This window comes from Dermochelys coriacea, chromosome 4, assembly GCF_009764565.3.
Source record: "Dermochelys coriacea isolate rDerCor1 chromosome 4, rDerCor1.pri.v4, whole genome shotgun sequence".
Lineage (NCBI taxonomy): Eukaryota > Metazoa > Chordata > Testudines > Dermochelyidae > Dermochelys > Dermochelys coriacea.
This window is the reverse complement of record NC_050071.1, coordinates 45,796,597-45,813,985: the sequence shown is the minus strand read 5'-3', so window position 1 is coordinate 45,813,985 and position 17,389 is coordinate 45,796,597. Positions and strand designations below refer to the sequence as shown.

Here is a 17,389-nt window from a genome sequence, read left to right as displayed (position 1 = left end):
CAGCATCTCTGAAAATCAAAAAGAAAAGGAGTACTTGTGGCACCTTAGAGACTAACAAATTTATTAGAGAATAAGCTTTCGTGAGCTACAGCTCACATTCAGTTGCCTAACTGTAGACACTTAAATGTTGCCCAAAAACTATTTCTTCAAAGATACTCAATATTGCACAGAATTTGCATAAGTGCAATGTATGAACTGGTAAAATGCACTGTTTCTTGGTTGCACCCCTGCTGATGTGTTTTTTTAAAAAAATCCATCTACTTTTGGTGGAAAGTACGAACCTATGCATCTAAGCATCAAAATCCACATAAAGCAGTCAAGCAAAGTGTCTACAGCTTCACATAAACAAGGTATAGCTGAGCCAAGTTTGCCGCTATTTATAACAAGTTATCAAGGTTTCTACGTTTTAAGTTTCTGGTCTTCTTAAAACCGCAGTGTCTTGAGGACAGAAAATAGCTGTGGGAAGTCATCTTAATACTTACATTTGGTCCTTAGGTTTTCTGCAGCCATGTAAAGACTCAAGTTAAAGAAAATAAACAAATGTAAATACATTCATTTTGTAGGCATCTCTAGATAACTTTTTATTTTAACTCTTACATTTTAAAATTGAGACTAATATTAAAAAAACACCTATGTCAGCAGTACGGTGATGAACTAAATTCTGTAAATTAAGTTATTACCAAATTACATTGTTTTATTGGTACAAAATAAAACAAAAGTGTAGATTGTGATGAAGTCATTCATAATTTAGGACGGTGCTCTAATGAAGTAAGTAGTAGAGGGAAAAAAAAGCATGGTAGTTTGAGTCTTCTGAGTGAAATCTGGTGTAGGCATTTGGGGGCAGTTACCGAATATTGGAAAAGAGGATGGATTCAGAATGATAGCTTTTGTCAACAGATAGAAGAAAAATACCTAAAATGTTAGTGATAAGGCAGGTGAACACTATCAAACAGATTTGGGGTACCAACAGTTTGTATTCAACAAGTGAAGGCATGAGAAGCAAACACTTTTTTTGGGGGGAGGGCAGGGGAGAGATCATTTTGTCAAAAACATACACCCTCTCCACCCCCCCTCCCCAAAACATATTTGGTTTTCAATTGTCCATGGCTAGGAGAAGTTTGTCAAGTACTTCAATGATTGGGTTACAAAGAGATCAGTATCAAACTAGTACCCCAGTAACCAAGGAGAGTGGTTTGGAAGTTTTTTTTGTTTTTTTTTTTAAGTCCAGAAGAGCAACACCTGATGAAATAGCCAGTCTAACACATCATCTGCATTGTATTCCATGATTATGCACTTAGAGACACCACTATGGTTGATGTAGTAAGATTGCAGTAAGGAGTCGTATCTCTATGACCAACAGCCAGATCCTTGCTTTCAACTGACCTATGACAGTGGCTCTCAACCTTTCCAGACTACTGTGCCCCTTTCAGGAGTCTGATTTGTGTTGTGTACTCCAAGGTTCACCTCACTTAAAAGCTACTTGCTTACAAAATCAGACATAAAAATACAAAAAAAGAGTCACAGCACACTATTATTGAAAAATTGCGTAGTTTCTCATTTTTACCATACAATTATAAAATAAATCAATTGGAATATAAATATTGTACTTGCATTTCAATGTATAGAGCAGTATAAACAAGTCATTGTCTGTACGAAATTTTAGTTTGTACTGATTTCACTTGTGCTTTTTATGTAGCCTGTTGTAAAACTAGACTAATATCTAGATGAGTTGATGTACCCCTGGAAGACCTCTGTGTACCTCTGGTTGAAAACCACTCATCTATGTAATCTGTACCATTTTGATAAAATAATGTTATTCTGTCTTCCACCCCTTGGTTAGCACTTTGAGACATGTTAAAGCATTTTGGTTTCAACAAAAGGATATAATAAGGGTTTTCTAACAATAGAGAAGCCATGCAAGCCTCTTTGATCATTGGACGGGCCATTAGTGTGCGTCTTCTCCAGTAGTACTAAAGAGGAAATGTTAAAACAAGAATACAGTTAAAAAATTACTGTTAAACTTTAAAATATTAATGAGAAATTAAAGTTTTATATACTTACATGATCTCCAGTGCCTGCTAGATGAATGCACACAGGTTTGTATTTGCTGTTCCATCTCTTGGGTATTATGAACTGAAACCTATCAAAAGCACACAATTTAATATACAAGATAACATAGCAAGATATTCACACTCATGAAAGTTAAACCACCAAACTACACCCTGAAAAAATAGTTTGGTTACATGCTCAGGCAAACTGCCGTTAGTCTAGCAATATAATTTTTTCATGAATGAAATTAAGAGCACATCCAAAAGTTTTCACCTTCAGAAAGTCACAAACACCAAGAAGAAAGGGAGTTATAAGCTGAAAGGTCAAGCTCCAAATGAGATTACCACTTCACTATTGTATTCTAAACTTTACTGAACAGAGAAGTGGAGCCTGAGATTAGGCAAGTGTGGCTAGATCCCCTAAACCACACATACTTTTCTCCTTAAGTAGGAGGGAACTGAAATTGAAAATTAAAAAGGAATACTACAGTTTTTTTTAAAAAAATACAGCTAACAAGTGTTTCTATATATAAAAAACAGTTTTCTACACTCTCTTTCCCTCCTCCCCCCCCCCCAAAAAAATCACTCACTTTCTTCTGTTACTCCTTCCTTTACCCCCACCAAGCTTTTCTCAGGCCAGCTGTAACGTACACAAGCAAACCACTTCTGTTGAGCTATTGGTATTTCACCACAGGGGGGTGTCCTAGTGCAATAAAAATTGCTTCTTTATGGAAAAACGTTCACACACAACTAGTTTCAGAGTAGCAGCCGTGTTAGTCTGTATTCGCAAAAAAGAAAAGGAATACTTGTGGCACCTTAGAGACTAACAAATTTATTTGAGCACAAGCTTTTGTGAGCTACAGCTCACTTCATCGGATGCATTCGCGAATGCATCCGATGAAGTGAGCTGTAGCTCACGAAAGCTTGTGCTCAAATAAATTTGTTAGTCTCTAAGGTGCCACAAGTACTCCTTTTCTTTTTCACACACAACTAGCTAAACTAACCATATTTGAAAAGCACACAAAGTCCACTACAGTCACACATGAAGAAAAACTCAAAATAACTTTTATTAATGGATTTAATTTGATGTTATGAGCTTGAAAGAAAATCAACTTGTCTTTATCTTACCTAGTGTATTTTGGATTTTTAATAGCACCTATAACTTATCTGACCATTGTATGAGAGTATGTGGAAACTATTAGTAAATTGCATTTTCAGCTGTGGTATCAGTCAGGCCAGGAATTTTAAATAGTGACTCCCTTTATACTCAACAACAGGGAGTAAAAGAAGACACTATGGATGCCTATTGAGCATTTTTTAAATAACGTTTTCAGAGAAGGTAAGCTGTAACAAAAACGTATTGACTGGTCACAGCTATTGATGTCATGACTTCAAGGCCTCCTAGATTGAGGTAAATTTTTATGCCCAAAGCAAAGCTTGAAAAACTTAAGACTTCTGCTAGCAAGAAGTCTAGCTTTGCTAGCTAGAAGCCAATACAAAATGATGTTCCCTACCCTAACTCCAAAGCTCATTGGACACCCTGGTGAGATTGTTAGTATACCACCACCACCCAACTGCTTGAGTGTGTATGCATAACAAGACTTCCTCAAGGGTACTACTATTTTGTTTGGTTTCTCAAATAGAAAACACAAACCAAATTCAATGTATGAGCTACACTGAAGTTAACAGATTGTGTGCATACATACATGGTTAAATTCTGATAATAAAAGTGGAATAAGTTAATAAATATAGAGTGTTTCTTAGGAAAATAATCCATTTTTTCCTTCAGTTACAGAAATGAAAAACTATTTTCTTGGATAAACTGCTAGCCTTTACAAAAAATCATATTTGCAAGGGAATTGCATTTCTCCATCTTGGACATGCGATGTGAGTTGTATATTTCACAAACAAAACAAAACAAGTATTTTAAAAATAAGGAAGAGATCAGTTTCAAAACATTACTTGATGTTGTGGCAGACTGACAAAGGCCAGTAAATCCAAGTCAAGGCTGTTTGTTAGTACTTTTGCTTATATATGAACCATTTCCCCCCCTTTACAAAGAAGGTCGTTAAGAAAAGATCATAGTCATATTAGAATTCTCTGGCTTTCCTGCGTCATAACTAGTTATCAATATGTAGTTATAGATGTTCCAGTAATTAAAACTTTACTAAGTGAACATGTAAAACTTTTCTAATGGGATTACATTTCCATTTTCAGAATTAAACCACATCATAGCATGTCTTGTTTTGCTAGCGCCACCCCAATTTAGAATAAGCTCATCTAGAAAATAAGCCATTCATCCAAGGATGGAACCATCAAATGAACTACATGCATTTTCATTCTAACTTAAAACATCTAAATATTTTTCAACAGAGATCATAGTCTGAACCATTTTTAAACAAAACTGAGTATTCTGATTGTAGCTGTAATAAAGAATGTAGTATAAGTAATTTTTATAATATAGATTTCTTTGATTTCACTTACAGAGCTAGTTTCAGAACCAAATTGTTACTTCCTTTTCCTTACCTTGCTATGATGGATTCAGTTGGCAGGATATTGGGAATGTAGTGAATCAAAGGGGAAATGAAGTGCCCGTCGAGTATTTTACAGTCGGATTGCTCCTCAACCTATGGAAAGAAGTTAAAAGTGTGTATGATCAGCATACTTTATATGGACTGAAGGCTGAACATTAATGTATGGGGTATTAGGCTGGAATCAAATTTTAGCACAAAAATCCACAAGCAGTTTTGAAAGTATAATTTCAATCATCATAATACATGAGCATTAAAAAAGTCTACCATGAGCCATTTCCACTTCACTTAAATAAAAATCAGCTCAGTTATAACAAAATTCAGTTTTTAATGCACTAAAAGCCTAAATAGGGGTTGAGGAGTTTTTTTTTTTTTTTGTTTGAACATACCTGTATTTTCTCCCATGCCACCTCAAAGGATGGGAAAAACTTCACAATAAAATCTGTACAGCTATTGCTCTATCCTAATAAATCCCTTCTTACAACTCACCTCTGCAATGATGTAAACACCTGTCTGCTGCTGATGGACAGACTGATGACTAACTGTAACAACTTCTCACCTTCCCATTCCTGACAATCTCCTCATACTACCTCTAGTCTCAATGAAAAATACCAAAATACCTGGTTTACCGAACTATGCCAGTCATCATTTTCATTTGCTTGTATGTTACTCCTCACTCCCAGCCCTTTCTTTATACCTTTTGGATTTTATAATCTCAGGGACAGTATTGTCCCTTATATGTGTCTGTGTCACACCCAACACAATGGGTCCTTAAATCCTCAGTGGAGCATTTGGGCACTACTATAATAAGTGCTTCCTTAATAATACTGACTGCAGATATGCAATTTCTCATGACATTAATTACTACATATCTAGTTACATGAAAAGCATGCTTTCTTCTTTTTCCCAGTGGAATCCTATAATCTCCTACACCCTCCCCTATATATTTACTCCTTTCTTGAATATTTCAGCGGTCTTTTCACCGAAGGACAGCATGGTGCATCCCTCTAGAATCTTTCAATGCCACTTCTCAGTCAGACAGAGGCACTACTAGCGCAAACTACATACTCCCCCCGAAAATGCTTACCACGTTCCTTCTGCCACTCTGTTGGCCCAAGATCATGCCCTGAATTCTGATCTCAAATCAGTAACACATGCTGTACTGACATTAGGCTGAGCCAAATTATCAATAAAACCTACAATTCACATTGCACCAAACCTAACTTCTTTCCTCTCCAGTAAGGAGAGCTTACTAAAGACTTAATTTCACTTCACTCATACATAATACGTGGGAACATAATTTTAGTTACAGTTACATTTTTTGCTATTGAATACCTTGTCAATGAACACTGGATAATCTCTTGGAACCAGCTTCTGGCATTTTTCCCGGTTTCCAATAATCTTTCTGAATTCAAATATTCTATTAAAAAACAAGATACAGAAGAGAGTCAAGCCTTTTTTAACTGAGTATTTCTTTACATCAAAATCAGAAGTCATGCTTTTATCTGAATTTGTACATCTGTATGAAAGAAGCTAAACTAAAGGAGAGACAAAGACTAGGAAGTCATTTAATTTGAAATCAACTTCTCATTTCTGAGTACACCAGCCCATTGAGAGCTGTATCAGTTTGGCTTTTGCAGAAAAGGAATAGCTAGAATTGTTTTACTACATTGCTTGGTTATGCCAATTTTTAAAAAACATTATTTTATACCTTTTTTTATGAAGACTTAACTTCCAAATTCAGCCTAGGTCAGATTAAGGCATAAACATTATAGGGCCAGGCCTAGGATACTATCTCCTGGAGTCATGTGATTACACCAGACTCTCACCATTCATTTTAAGAAAAATTAAGTTTAGTCCTCATTGTTGCAAAGAAATACTTGAAAGTGTGGCCCGAGTAATTGATGCAGCGATACCTACCTGAATCTGCAGATCACTTGAAACAATAGAGCTGAGCAGGGTTAACTGCCACATGCATCTCAATAGGGTGATAACTGCAAGATCTATGGCTCTAGAGGACCTTGTCCAATACTGCCTCAGAAGAAAACTGAAATGGTGGGTCCGCCCACCACAGCAAATTAGCCCAGGACCCAGGGTATAACACTGGATATGTCTGCTCAGCAACCAGACACTGGCAGCTGGCCAGTGTTAGCTGACACGGGTTCACAGGCTGCAAGGCTGTTTCATTGCTATGTAGACTTCCAGACTCAGGCTAGAGTCTGGGGTCTAGGACTCCGCAGGGTGGGAGAGTCCCAGAGGTTGGGCTCCAGCCCAAGCCTGGAAGTCTACACACCAATGAAACAGCCCTGTAACCTGAGGCTGAGTCAGCTGGCACGGGCCAGCCACAGGTTTTTCTATGCTGTGTAGACATACCCACTGAGGCCTCACTCCTGCCTCTTCAGAGTGAGGGAGAGGGGACCACTGCTGCCAAGGAAGACAGGGGACAAACATATAGGGGCCTATGCTGCTGCCTTTGTCTTGCTTGGAGGGGAGGCAGGCCATCTTATTGCTGCTATTTGGTAGGGTACAGGGCCATAGCACAAGGCAAGGGTGTGGGGACAGAGCCTTAATTCAATCCCAAATATGGGGAAAATGTCACTTATGTGATCCCCCTATAGGGAAGCCAACTACAGAACACTGTTAAAGTGACATCTGCAGCATGGAATAAAGCTTAATAAAGTAAGTTAACATTAGCTAAGCCTACTACATAGGAACTAGATCTTGCACAGGCAGGGGAAAAGTGGGCTAACATTTTTTCCAGCAACAGCTTATGATCTTTGCTAGGACATAATATAAGAATAAGAGCTGGCAATAAATCAACTGGCATGCAAAGTATCGGTGTTTCTAAAAGAGAACACTGGCGAGTGGCTAGCTCTCAACCTCTTTGTATTTTCTGTAGTTTTTCCTGTACCTTTGGTCAGGAAGAAAATTCCAGTAGATGTCAGGGTCAGAATTACAGTCATAATTATAGGTACGTTTGCACCTGCGATATATATCAAGCGACACTTACTTTCCTAATTTTACATATGTTATTACACACATGGAATACGCTGACTTCCTCCCCCACCCCCCGCAGTATATCCTGCAATCTAACCAATTTCTACTCCACAACATAGTATTTTTATCTAGGTGGTATGTTTGGGTTTTTGGTTTTTTAAATCCCTATTATACAGAAATGTGAATTATAACAAATGCTATAGTTAGTTATAAAATGGCTTCCATTTTAACCCATTATTTCAGATAAATGTAACTAGACAGCTTTCTGGAAAATATTCACGTGCCTTTGCCTGACTCTACTGATTTTCTGGGAGCATTAGTGGTTGAGAGATAATTCCCCCAAATGTTACAGTATCTCTGGTGCAGCTCATCCAAATTACCCTTTGGAATTTTATTTTGAACATATTTAGAAAATACCATTCTGTTTTTCTATAGTCACAAAGAAAATAAACTCATCTTCATCAAATGCTTCCCTTTCCCATTCATCCAAATTAAAATGAGTCTGATCCTCAAAAGGATGACCTTTTCTAATAATAGATTGTTACATGTAACAAACAGCTCTGAAGTTTTCCCCTATTCTATTTTCAATGGACATAGATAGGGTTGAATGGAAGTTATGAAGTCAGTTGGTATTGGGCCAAAATTCTCAAGTGACTTGCCATACAACAGATCAACAGCCAAAATTAGCATTAACCATGAAACCCTGTCCCAGGGACTTCGTAGGATGAGAATGGGGATTCCTCCCACTAGTTTAGTTTAGCAGCACAAATTACGAACACTTTATACAACAAGGAACTAAAGGAGCATGGTTGAGGTTGGAAAATTCCCAGGATACCCTTAAATTACGTGCAGATGAGGTTGTTTGTTAGATACCAATATTAATTAGTGCAGAATATGCCACACCAAATTCAATCATTTAGTCCTATGGAGTTTTACCAGGGTTAATCTGGCCCACAATCTTTAAACTGTGAATGCCTTTTTACTCTGTGAAAAAAGTCAGTCAATATAACTCCATCTCAATGCCCACAAAAAGGTCAAAAATGGACAATATTCATTTTATAGTCCCCAGAAAGTATAGTTCTAAACTTTCAACCTCTGGTTTCCTTACCTGTTATAAAAATACCGTAAATTATTAACATTGGGGGAAAAAAATCTTCAAAGTGGAATTTACTTTTAACCATTTATGCTATCTGTTCTGTGTGTTTCTGTGAATCTGAACAGACGAGTAAAGTTTCTGGTTTTCATATATTAGTACAATGCTACAAGATTTAGATAGCAAATGTTGCATAAGAATGTTTAAGTCCAAACATAATACTGTTTTCTCTGAATATATTTTTAATTAAAGATCGCATCTGTTTTTAGGATTTGGGGTTTTCTTTAACCTTAAAAGAAGTAACTACTTACTTACTCTACAGTAACTTAATTCTTTGAGATGTATTCTCCACATGTACTCCACTTCTGGCAAGAATGGGCCCAATACATTAAATAAGAATCTTTTTGATATCAGCGTCTTCTTGGGCTGCGCCTTGTGGAGGCAGAGGGCATAAAGGATGGGCCCTATAAAAGGGCTGCAGGGCCAGAGGGCTGCCAATCTCTCTCCAGCCTTGGAGAGGGAAAGACTGGCTGCCTGCAAGCAGAAGACCTTGGACAGAGCAGTGGAGGGAAAAGCAGGAGGAGCAGGAGGAGCTCCAGCCTGGCAAACTCCCCATCTGAGGCTTTGCTTTCAAGGCCTGAGGAAGTACTGGGGCTATGGGGAAGCAGCCAGGGAAGGAAGAGGCAGTCGGTCCAACCCTCTTGCCGATGATGAGCGGCCACTTCAGACTGCAGATTGCCCCTGTGGGACGGGGCTAAATGAAGACTGGCAGTGGTGGGTCACTGAGGCAAGGTGGGATTAGGGGATTGAAGTTCCCCAGGAAGGGGAGGACCCCTCCGTCTGGGAGCACTACTGTGGGGCAGTACCCCAGAGAAGGGGCACTGCGGGCCATGGGGCCTACACTGACACCAGTGGTAAGACAAGTTGCAACAGCAGGAGAGACACTGGCCAACAAAAGGCGCTCTAGAGATGGAAAATCTAATTCCTGAGGTAACCAGCAGGAGGTGCCGTGGCGGTGAGTGCACACCATGCTATAGTGCAACTGATTGTTCCTTCCTGTGTGGAGTACTTTGCATTTGTCCTTATTGAATTTCATCCTGTTTACTTCAGATCACTTCTCCAGTTTGTCCAGATTATTTTGAATTGTAAACCTGAACTCCAAAACACTTGCAATCCCTCACATCTTGGTATCATCCACAAACTTTATAAGTGTACTCTCTATGCCAGAACTGATCCCTGTGGGACCCCACTCAATATCCCCTTACAGCTTGACTGTGAACCACAGACAACTACTCTCTGGGAATGATTTTCCAATCTGTTAAAGAAAGTGGAAGTATGCACGCACCTTATAGTAGCTCCATCTAGGGTGTATTTCCCTAGTTTGTTTATGAGAAGGTCATCCAAGACAGTATCAAAAGCCTTACCAAAGTCGAGATATACCTCATCTATTGTTTCCCACCATCCACAAGGCTTGCTACCCTTTGAAGAGATATCAGCCAGCCAGCATCCAGGCTGTGAGAGGGATGCTGGATCCAGGTGCAGGACTTGTCTCCCTGATTGTGCATTCATGTCTGGGTGTGTTAGGAGCATGATCAGGGACCATGATGACACATGCATGCAGACTGAATCCCAAAACTGTACAGGTCATGCTGAGGCTTTCATCATTATAGCTGCATCCTGTATGATCTTCCTGAGAACTCTCAGCATCTGGGGAATTGGCAGGGGTAGCAAGCAAGCACACAAGAGCCCTGGTGGCCATGGGCTCAGTAGGATATCCAGGAAGCCAGCACAGGCTCCTCCTCTGGAGCAGAATCTGCAGCACTCCTTGACCTGTTCACATCCAATCAGAACCAATTTTGGGAATCACCACCTGTGAAAGATGTCTTGCTGAAGGTCATCTTGGACAGCTATTGAATAGTTGCTTAGAGTATTGTCCACCCAGTGAGATGGTCCACCACGAGGTTTCATAGCCTGGGAAGGTGGAGGGCTCCCGTTAAAATGGTGGCTGATGCACCACTGCCAAAGGTGGATTGTTTCTTGGCACAGGGGCAACAAACCAACACCTTCTTGCTTGTTACTACAGGACATGTCTGTAAGCACCTGTACTATGGCATCTCAAAACACCAAGAGAAAGACTTATGTATGCTAGCCAAATGGTTCTCAACTCCAGGGTATTTATATGATGGCTCACTTCCTGAGGGGGCCAGAGGCACTGGGTCTGGAGATGTAAGCTGTTCCCCTCTGGCATTATCTAGACCGGTGATCTGCTAGGTCACTCCAATCTTTGACTCTGGGAGCCAGTCTTACCCTGCTCTGCTGTCAGAGCCTCCACTCCTGGACTATTCACGCATAGCCTCCAACATGTAAGCTGCTCCCAGCTACTAGCAACCCGAATGACACTAGCCAATATCTCTGGTCCCAGACACAACCCTAAGAACCTCCGTCTTGCAGTGTCCAGTTATGCCTGCTGGACGCTGCAAGCTTATACAAGTTTGTCAATTTAACAAAAATTAATATGTAGCAGGCTTGTTATCCCAAGGGGAGTCTCTGACATACTTCAAACCAAACACACTACTTCAGGTAGAATAAACAAACAGATTTATTAGCTATAAAGACAGATTTTAGGTGATTATAAGTAAAAGCATAACAAGTCAGATTTGGTCAAATGAAATAAAAGCAAAACACATTCTAAGCTGATTTTAACACTTTCAATGTCCTTACAAACTTAAGAGCTTGGCTACACTTGTGAGTTAAAGTGCATTAAAGGAGACCCGGGCGCATTAGCTCATTACCTGTCCACATTGGCAAGGCACGTAGAGCACTCTGACTCCATGGCTAGAGCGCTCCTAGTACTCCATCTCGGCAAGTGGAATAACGTTTTGTGCACCCCTGCTGGAGCGCCGCGACGCCAGTGTTGGACGCCCTCGTCTGTTAGTGCACTCTGATCGGCCTTCAGAAGTGTCCTACAATGCCTGTTCTAGCCACTCTGGTCATCACTTTGAACTCTACTGCCCTGCCCTCAGGTGACCAACTGTCAGACCCACCCTTTAAATTCTCTGGAAATTTTGAAAATCCTCTTCCTGTTTGCTCAGCCAGGTGTGGAGTGCTCTCAGCAAATCTTTTCAGGTGATCATGCCTCCACGCGCCAAGCGATCCCCTGTATGGAGCAATGGCGAGGTGCTGGACCTCATCAGTGTTTGGGGGGAGGAAGCTGTCCAATCCCAGCTTTGCTCCAGCCGTAGGAATTACAATACCTTTGGGCAGATATAAAGAGAAGGGGCCATGACCGGGACGCACTGCAGTGCAGGGTTAAAGTGAAGGTGCTGCGGAATGCCTACCACAAAGCCCACGAGGCAAACAGTTGCTCTGGTGCTGCCCCCGTGACCTGCCGTTTCTACAAAGAGCTGGACGTGATACTTGGGGCAACCCCACCTCCACTCCGAGTACCACCATGGACACTTCAGAGACCAGTTCAGCAAGGCAGGTGGAGGAGGAGCAGCAGCAAAGCAGGAGTGAGGGTGCTGAGGCGGAAGAAGACACCCCAGAATCCCTAGATGCACGCAGCCAAGAACTGTTCTCAAGCCAGGAGGAAAATAGCCAGTTGCGGCGGCCAGTGCTTGGGGAAGGACTAACACCAGAGGTGGTTCCCGGTAAGTGACTTTTATTTTGGGAAGGAAGTTATTTGGTGCGGGCTCTTGGGGTGAGGAGGGTTAGGGCTGCATGCATGCCTAGATGTGGAATAGGGCGTTGATGTGCTCTCTCACATTGCGGTAATCGGCCTCAGTGCTCTTCAAAGGTCTCCTCCATAACTTGGGTAATGCGCTTGCGCAGATCTCTTGGGAGAGCCACTGTTGTCCTTGCTCCAGTAAGGCTAACTTGTCTGCGCCACTGTGCTGTGAGAGGCGGGGGGACCATGGCTGCACACAGGCAAGCTGCATATGGGCCAGGGCGGAAGCCGCATTGCAGTAGAAGACCCTCCTTTGCTTCCAAGGTTACCCTCAGCAGTGAGATATCTTCCAGGAAGAACTCTTGTGGAAAATGTGGGGACAGTGTTCAGTATAGGGGCCCCCTGCCGCTGTTGGCTCTCCCCAAGGCACAGAAACCCAGAGGGCAGCACAGCTCTGAAACAATCAGTCACGCTTGACCCTGTGCTTACTCACCATTTTGGGGCTCCCGTGGGTTATGTGCGCTCGCTTTGGGATGGGCATATTATGCTATTGTGTAGACTGTGCTTGCCCTTAAGTAGGGGGAATCATTGCTCTGTCTGGTGTGAACAATGCTGCCTCTGTTAAGTGTTGCATTTTGCCTTTACAGATGCAACCTTGAGATCTCAGCCATCCGTGTTATCACCGGCCGAAAGACTCCAAAGAATCAGAAAGAGGCCACATAGAAGCAAGGAAGACATGTTGCATGAAGTAATGTAGTATTCAAGTAATGAAAATCAAAAAGTGCATGAGTGGCAAGACAGTGAAAGGAAGATCCGCCAGCAGAATGAGGAGCGCAGGAACAAAAGTACGGTGCTCCGGCAGCAAAGCACAGATCGGCTGATAAGCATAACGGAGTGCCAAGCAGACTCTATCCAGGCGCTTGTAGCCATGCACTCAAAACTCTTTCCCTTGTGACCCCATGTCACCTCCAGCCCTCTTTCCCCAAAATCCGGTTCTTACTGCCACTACCCAGCCCTGAAAACTACGACCCTTACCCACTGCACTCAACCCTCATCACCATGCAGTATAGCCATCCTGAAGTGCAGCACTCATTACGCAGCACTCCAGACAGGAAGACTGAGTATGATAACAGGACATACGCAAATTTGTGATTGTACCATTCTCCTCCCCACCCCACACCCTTGCCCTTTCTGTTTCCCAAGCAGTTGTGTTTCTTTTCAATAAATGAATTTTCTTTTCAATAAGTGCATTTTTTGGCTTTGGAAACATTCTTTATTACTGCATAAAGTAAAACATACCTTAGCCCAGGAAAGAAACAGGCACTGCACGTCAGTGTAGAAAACACAGATTCCTACTAACATTTGAACCACTGCACTTCACTCCCGTGCAGGGCATCAGACATTACTGGTGGCTTTGAGCCGCAAATTGCTCCCTCAAGACATCCCTAATCCTTGCAGCCCCATGCTGGGCCCCTCTAATAGCTCTGCTCTCTGGCTGTTCAAATTCAGCCTCCAGGTGTTGAACCTCCGAGTTCCACGCCTGAGTGAATCGTTCACCCTTCCTTTCACAAATGTTATAAGGGTACAGCACGCAGATATAACCACGGGGATGCTGTCATTGGCCAGGTCCAGCTTCCCATAGAGAGGGTGCCAGCGGCCCTTTAAATAGCCAAAAGCACACTCCACAGCCATTCTGCACCAGCTCAGCCTGTTGTTGAACCGCTCCTTGCTGCTGTCAAGGCTCCCTGTGTAGGGTTTCATGAGCCACGTAGCATTAAAGGGAAGCGGGGTCTCCAAGGATCAAAAAGGGCATTTTGACTTCCCTTACGGTGATCTTCTGGTCTGGGAAAAAAGTCCCGGCTTGCAGCTTCCTGAACAGGCCAGTGTTCCAAAAGATGCATGCGTCATACACCTTTCCGGACCAACCTGCGTTAATGTCAATGAAATGCCCTCGGTGATCCACAAGCGCCTGGAGAACCATAGAGAAATACCCCTTCTGATTAATGTACTCGGAGGCTGTCAAGGTTCCCTCCCCACTCTGAACTCTAGAGTACAAATGTGGGGACATGCATGAAAGACCCCCTAAGCTTATTTCTACCAGCTTAAGTTAAAAACTTCCCCAAGGCACAAATCCTTCCTTGTCCTTAGATGGGTACTGCTGCCACCACCAAGTGAGTTAGACAAAGATTCAGGGAAAGGACCACTTGGCATTCCTGTTCCCTAAAATATCCCCCCAAGTCCCTTCACCCCCTTTCCTGGGGAGGCTTGAGAATAATATACTAACCAAATAAGTAAACCAGATTCTTAAAAAACAGAACTTTATTATAAAGAAAAAAAAGTAAAAGTAAAAGAAGCACCTCTGTAAAATCAGGATGGAAGATAACTTTACAGGGTAATCAGATTCAAAACACAGAGGATTCCCCTCTAGGCAAAACTTAACAGGGATAAACCTCCCTCTAAGCATAGGGAAAATTCACAAGCTAAAAACAAAAGATAATCTAAGGCGCCTTAACTTATTTACTTACTCTTTTTGCAATATTGAGACTCATTTTAGGATGATTTTAGGAGAAGAAGTTTTCTGACCTGATGCTTCTCTGCTTCCCCAGAGAACACACAACAAAGAGCATAAACAAAGCCTTCCCTCTCCCCAGATTATCTTCTTTCCCCCATTGGTCCTTTTGGTCAGATGCCAACAAGGTTATTTGAGTTTCTTAACCCCTTACAGGTAAGGAGGAATTCTAGGCTACCCTTAGCTGTATGTTATGACAGAGTCTAGGTGGGCTGGTGCCAGAATTGGAGCGTGTATGCCATCTATCACCCCGCTGCAGTTAGGGAAACCCATTTGTGCAAAGCCATCCACAATCTCATGCACATTACCCAGAGTCACGGTTCTTCTGAGCAGGATGCGATTAATGGCCCTGCAAACTTGCATCAAAACGGTTCCAATGATTGACTTTCCCACTCCAAACTGGTTAGCAACCGATCGGTAGCCGTCTGGCGTTGCCAGCTTCCAGATTGCGATAGCCACCTGCTTCTCCACCGTCAGGGCAGCTCTCAATCTTATGTTTTTGCGCCACACAGTGGGGGCGAGCTCCTCACACAGTCCCATGACTTTTCTCATCTGAAAGTTCTGCAGCCACTGCTCGTCATCCCAGACTTGCATGATGATGTGATCCCACCACTCAGTGCTTGTTTCCCGAGCACAAAAGCGGCATTCCACAGTGGTGAGCATGTCTGTGAATGCCACAAGCAAACTCGTGTCATATGTGTTACCCGAGTCGATATCATCGGAGCCCTCACTGTCACTTTGGATCATAAGGAACAACTTGACTGCCAAACGTGACATGCTGGCAAGACTCGTCAGCATACTCCCCAGCAGTTCAGGCTCCATTCCCGCAGACTGAAAGGGAAGACAGAGCGCACAGTACAAAAAACGCTGGAAGATGGCGCCAAATGTGGATGGAAGCACAGGAATTGCTGGGATGCAAACCGATGCATCGCAGGGTGTTGGGACAGGACCCAGAATGCCCCCCACCCCCTTCCCACAAGCCACAGCGCCAGACTGGGAAGAGGTGCTCTGTGGGATAGCTGCCCATAATGCACCACTCCCCATGCCACTGCAAGTGCCGCAACTACGGCCATGCCAGTGTGCTTGCAGCTTTCAGTGGGGACAGACTGCAGCGCTTTCCCTACTGCGCTCTCTGAAGGCGGGTTTAACTCAAAGCGCTCTACATCTGCAAGTGTAGCCATGCCCTTAGATGCTTTTCATCACAGGCTGGCTGGTTACTTTTCAGTCAGGCTCTCCCCTTTGATCAGCGTTTCAATCGCTTGGTGGTGATGTCTGTAGATGTAGGTAGGAGAGAGAGAGCATGGCAAAATGTGTCTCCCTTTTATCATGTCCTTTCCTCTTGGCTTTGCCCCCCCCCCCCCCGAGTCAAGTGAGCATTACCTCATCGCAGTCCCAAACTGACCAAAGGAAAGGGGGGATTCCCTCAAGGGTCTAATAGATTCTTTTGTTGCTGCCTAAGCCAGTGTCCATTATTCCTGTGAGGCTGGGCTGGGTTTGTTCCATCCATGCCCTGACAAGGTGTGAACTGTCTCTGTTCCTGGAGAGTTTTTGCACGGGCTTGCTTTAAGCCATGAGGATACATTTTCAGCCTCACCTATAAGCTTACTATAACATTACTGTAACAATTACTATAATTGTTACATGCTCAGTGCATTATGAGCCTTCCGAAGACACCCAACATGACAACATTTTATAAAGATAAACATGGAGGTGTAGTGCAGTAATTCTCAAAGCCGGTCTGCCGCTTGTTCAGGGAAAGCCCTAGCATGCCAGACCGGTTTGTTTACCAGCTGCGTCCGCAGGTTCGGCCGATCGCGGCTCCCACTGGCCGCAGTTCACCGCTCCAGGCCAATGGGGGCTGTGGGAAGCGGTACGGGCCAAGGGATGTGCTGGCTGCCCTTCCCGCACACCTCATTGGCCTGGAGCGGCCGAACCTGAGGATGCGGCAGGTAAACAAACCGGTCCGGCGCACCAGGGGCTTTCCCTGAACAAGCGGCGAACCGACTTTGAGAACCACTGGTGTAGGGTGTTCCCCCAAGGTACAGAGCATCACGACGTGGTCCAGCTGAGTTCCCCAATGTACATTTGTCTGTCAGCAATGTCATGCTGGGGAGCGGTGAGGACATGGGCAATCTGTTGTAGACACGTAGATGTCCTTTGACCAATCTAACAAGGAAAAGATCTGGGGGATTGTGACCAACGTGTCTTAGGTACCTGTTGAATAAATACACTGATCTCAACCACCCTTGCATAGAGTACAGGTGGCAAATGTGTCATGTTGGAGCAGGAGGCCATGTGACCCATGAGTCTTAGGCATGTTCTGATTAATGTTAAGGGTGTGACTGAAGCTGTTGACAAGGCTTAGAATGGTGAGAAACCTGTTCTCTAGCAGACAGGAGCCCATACTACCCCTATGAATTTTATGCTCTAACAAGATGTAACAGTGACTTCATTCCATTGACTGAGGTCTGATGCAGCAAAGAG

General features: G+C 43.0%; 1 protein-coding gene across 7 annotated transcripts in view; it reads right to left on the bottom strand.

The window, feature by feature from the left end:
• Window positions 1-17,389, bottom strand: part of ABHD18 (abhydrolase domain containing 18) — a 48,395-nt gene that overhangs the window by 18,688 nt on the left and 12,318 nt on the right. For 5 of the 7 annotated variants that reach the window (XM_043513409.1, XM_043513407.1, XM_038398240.2 and 2 more), the window contains exons 3-7: window positions 5,915-5,999; window positions 4,575-4,675; window positions 2,062-2,140; window positions 1,886-1,970; window positions 483-510 (exon numbers count right to left, since the gene is read on the bottom strand). In XM_043513409.1, the coding sequence (XP_043369344.1) occupies window positions 483-510; window positions 1,886-1,970; window positions 2,062-2,140; window positions 4,575-4,675; window positions 5,915-5,999 (378 nt within the window). Of the gene's footprint in view, window positions 1-482; window positions 511-1,885; window positions 1,971-2,061; window positions 2,141-4,574; window positions 4,676-5,914; window positions 6,000-17,389 lie in introns of those variants that run through there. The other 2 variants (XM_038398244.2, XM_038398246.2) reach the window with 2 other exon arrangements.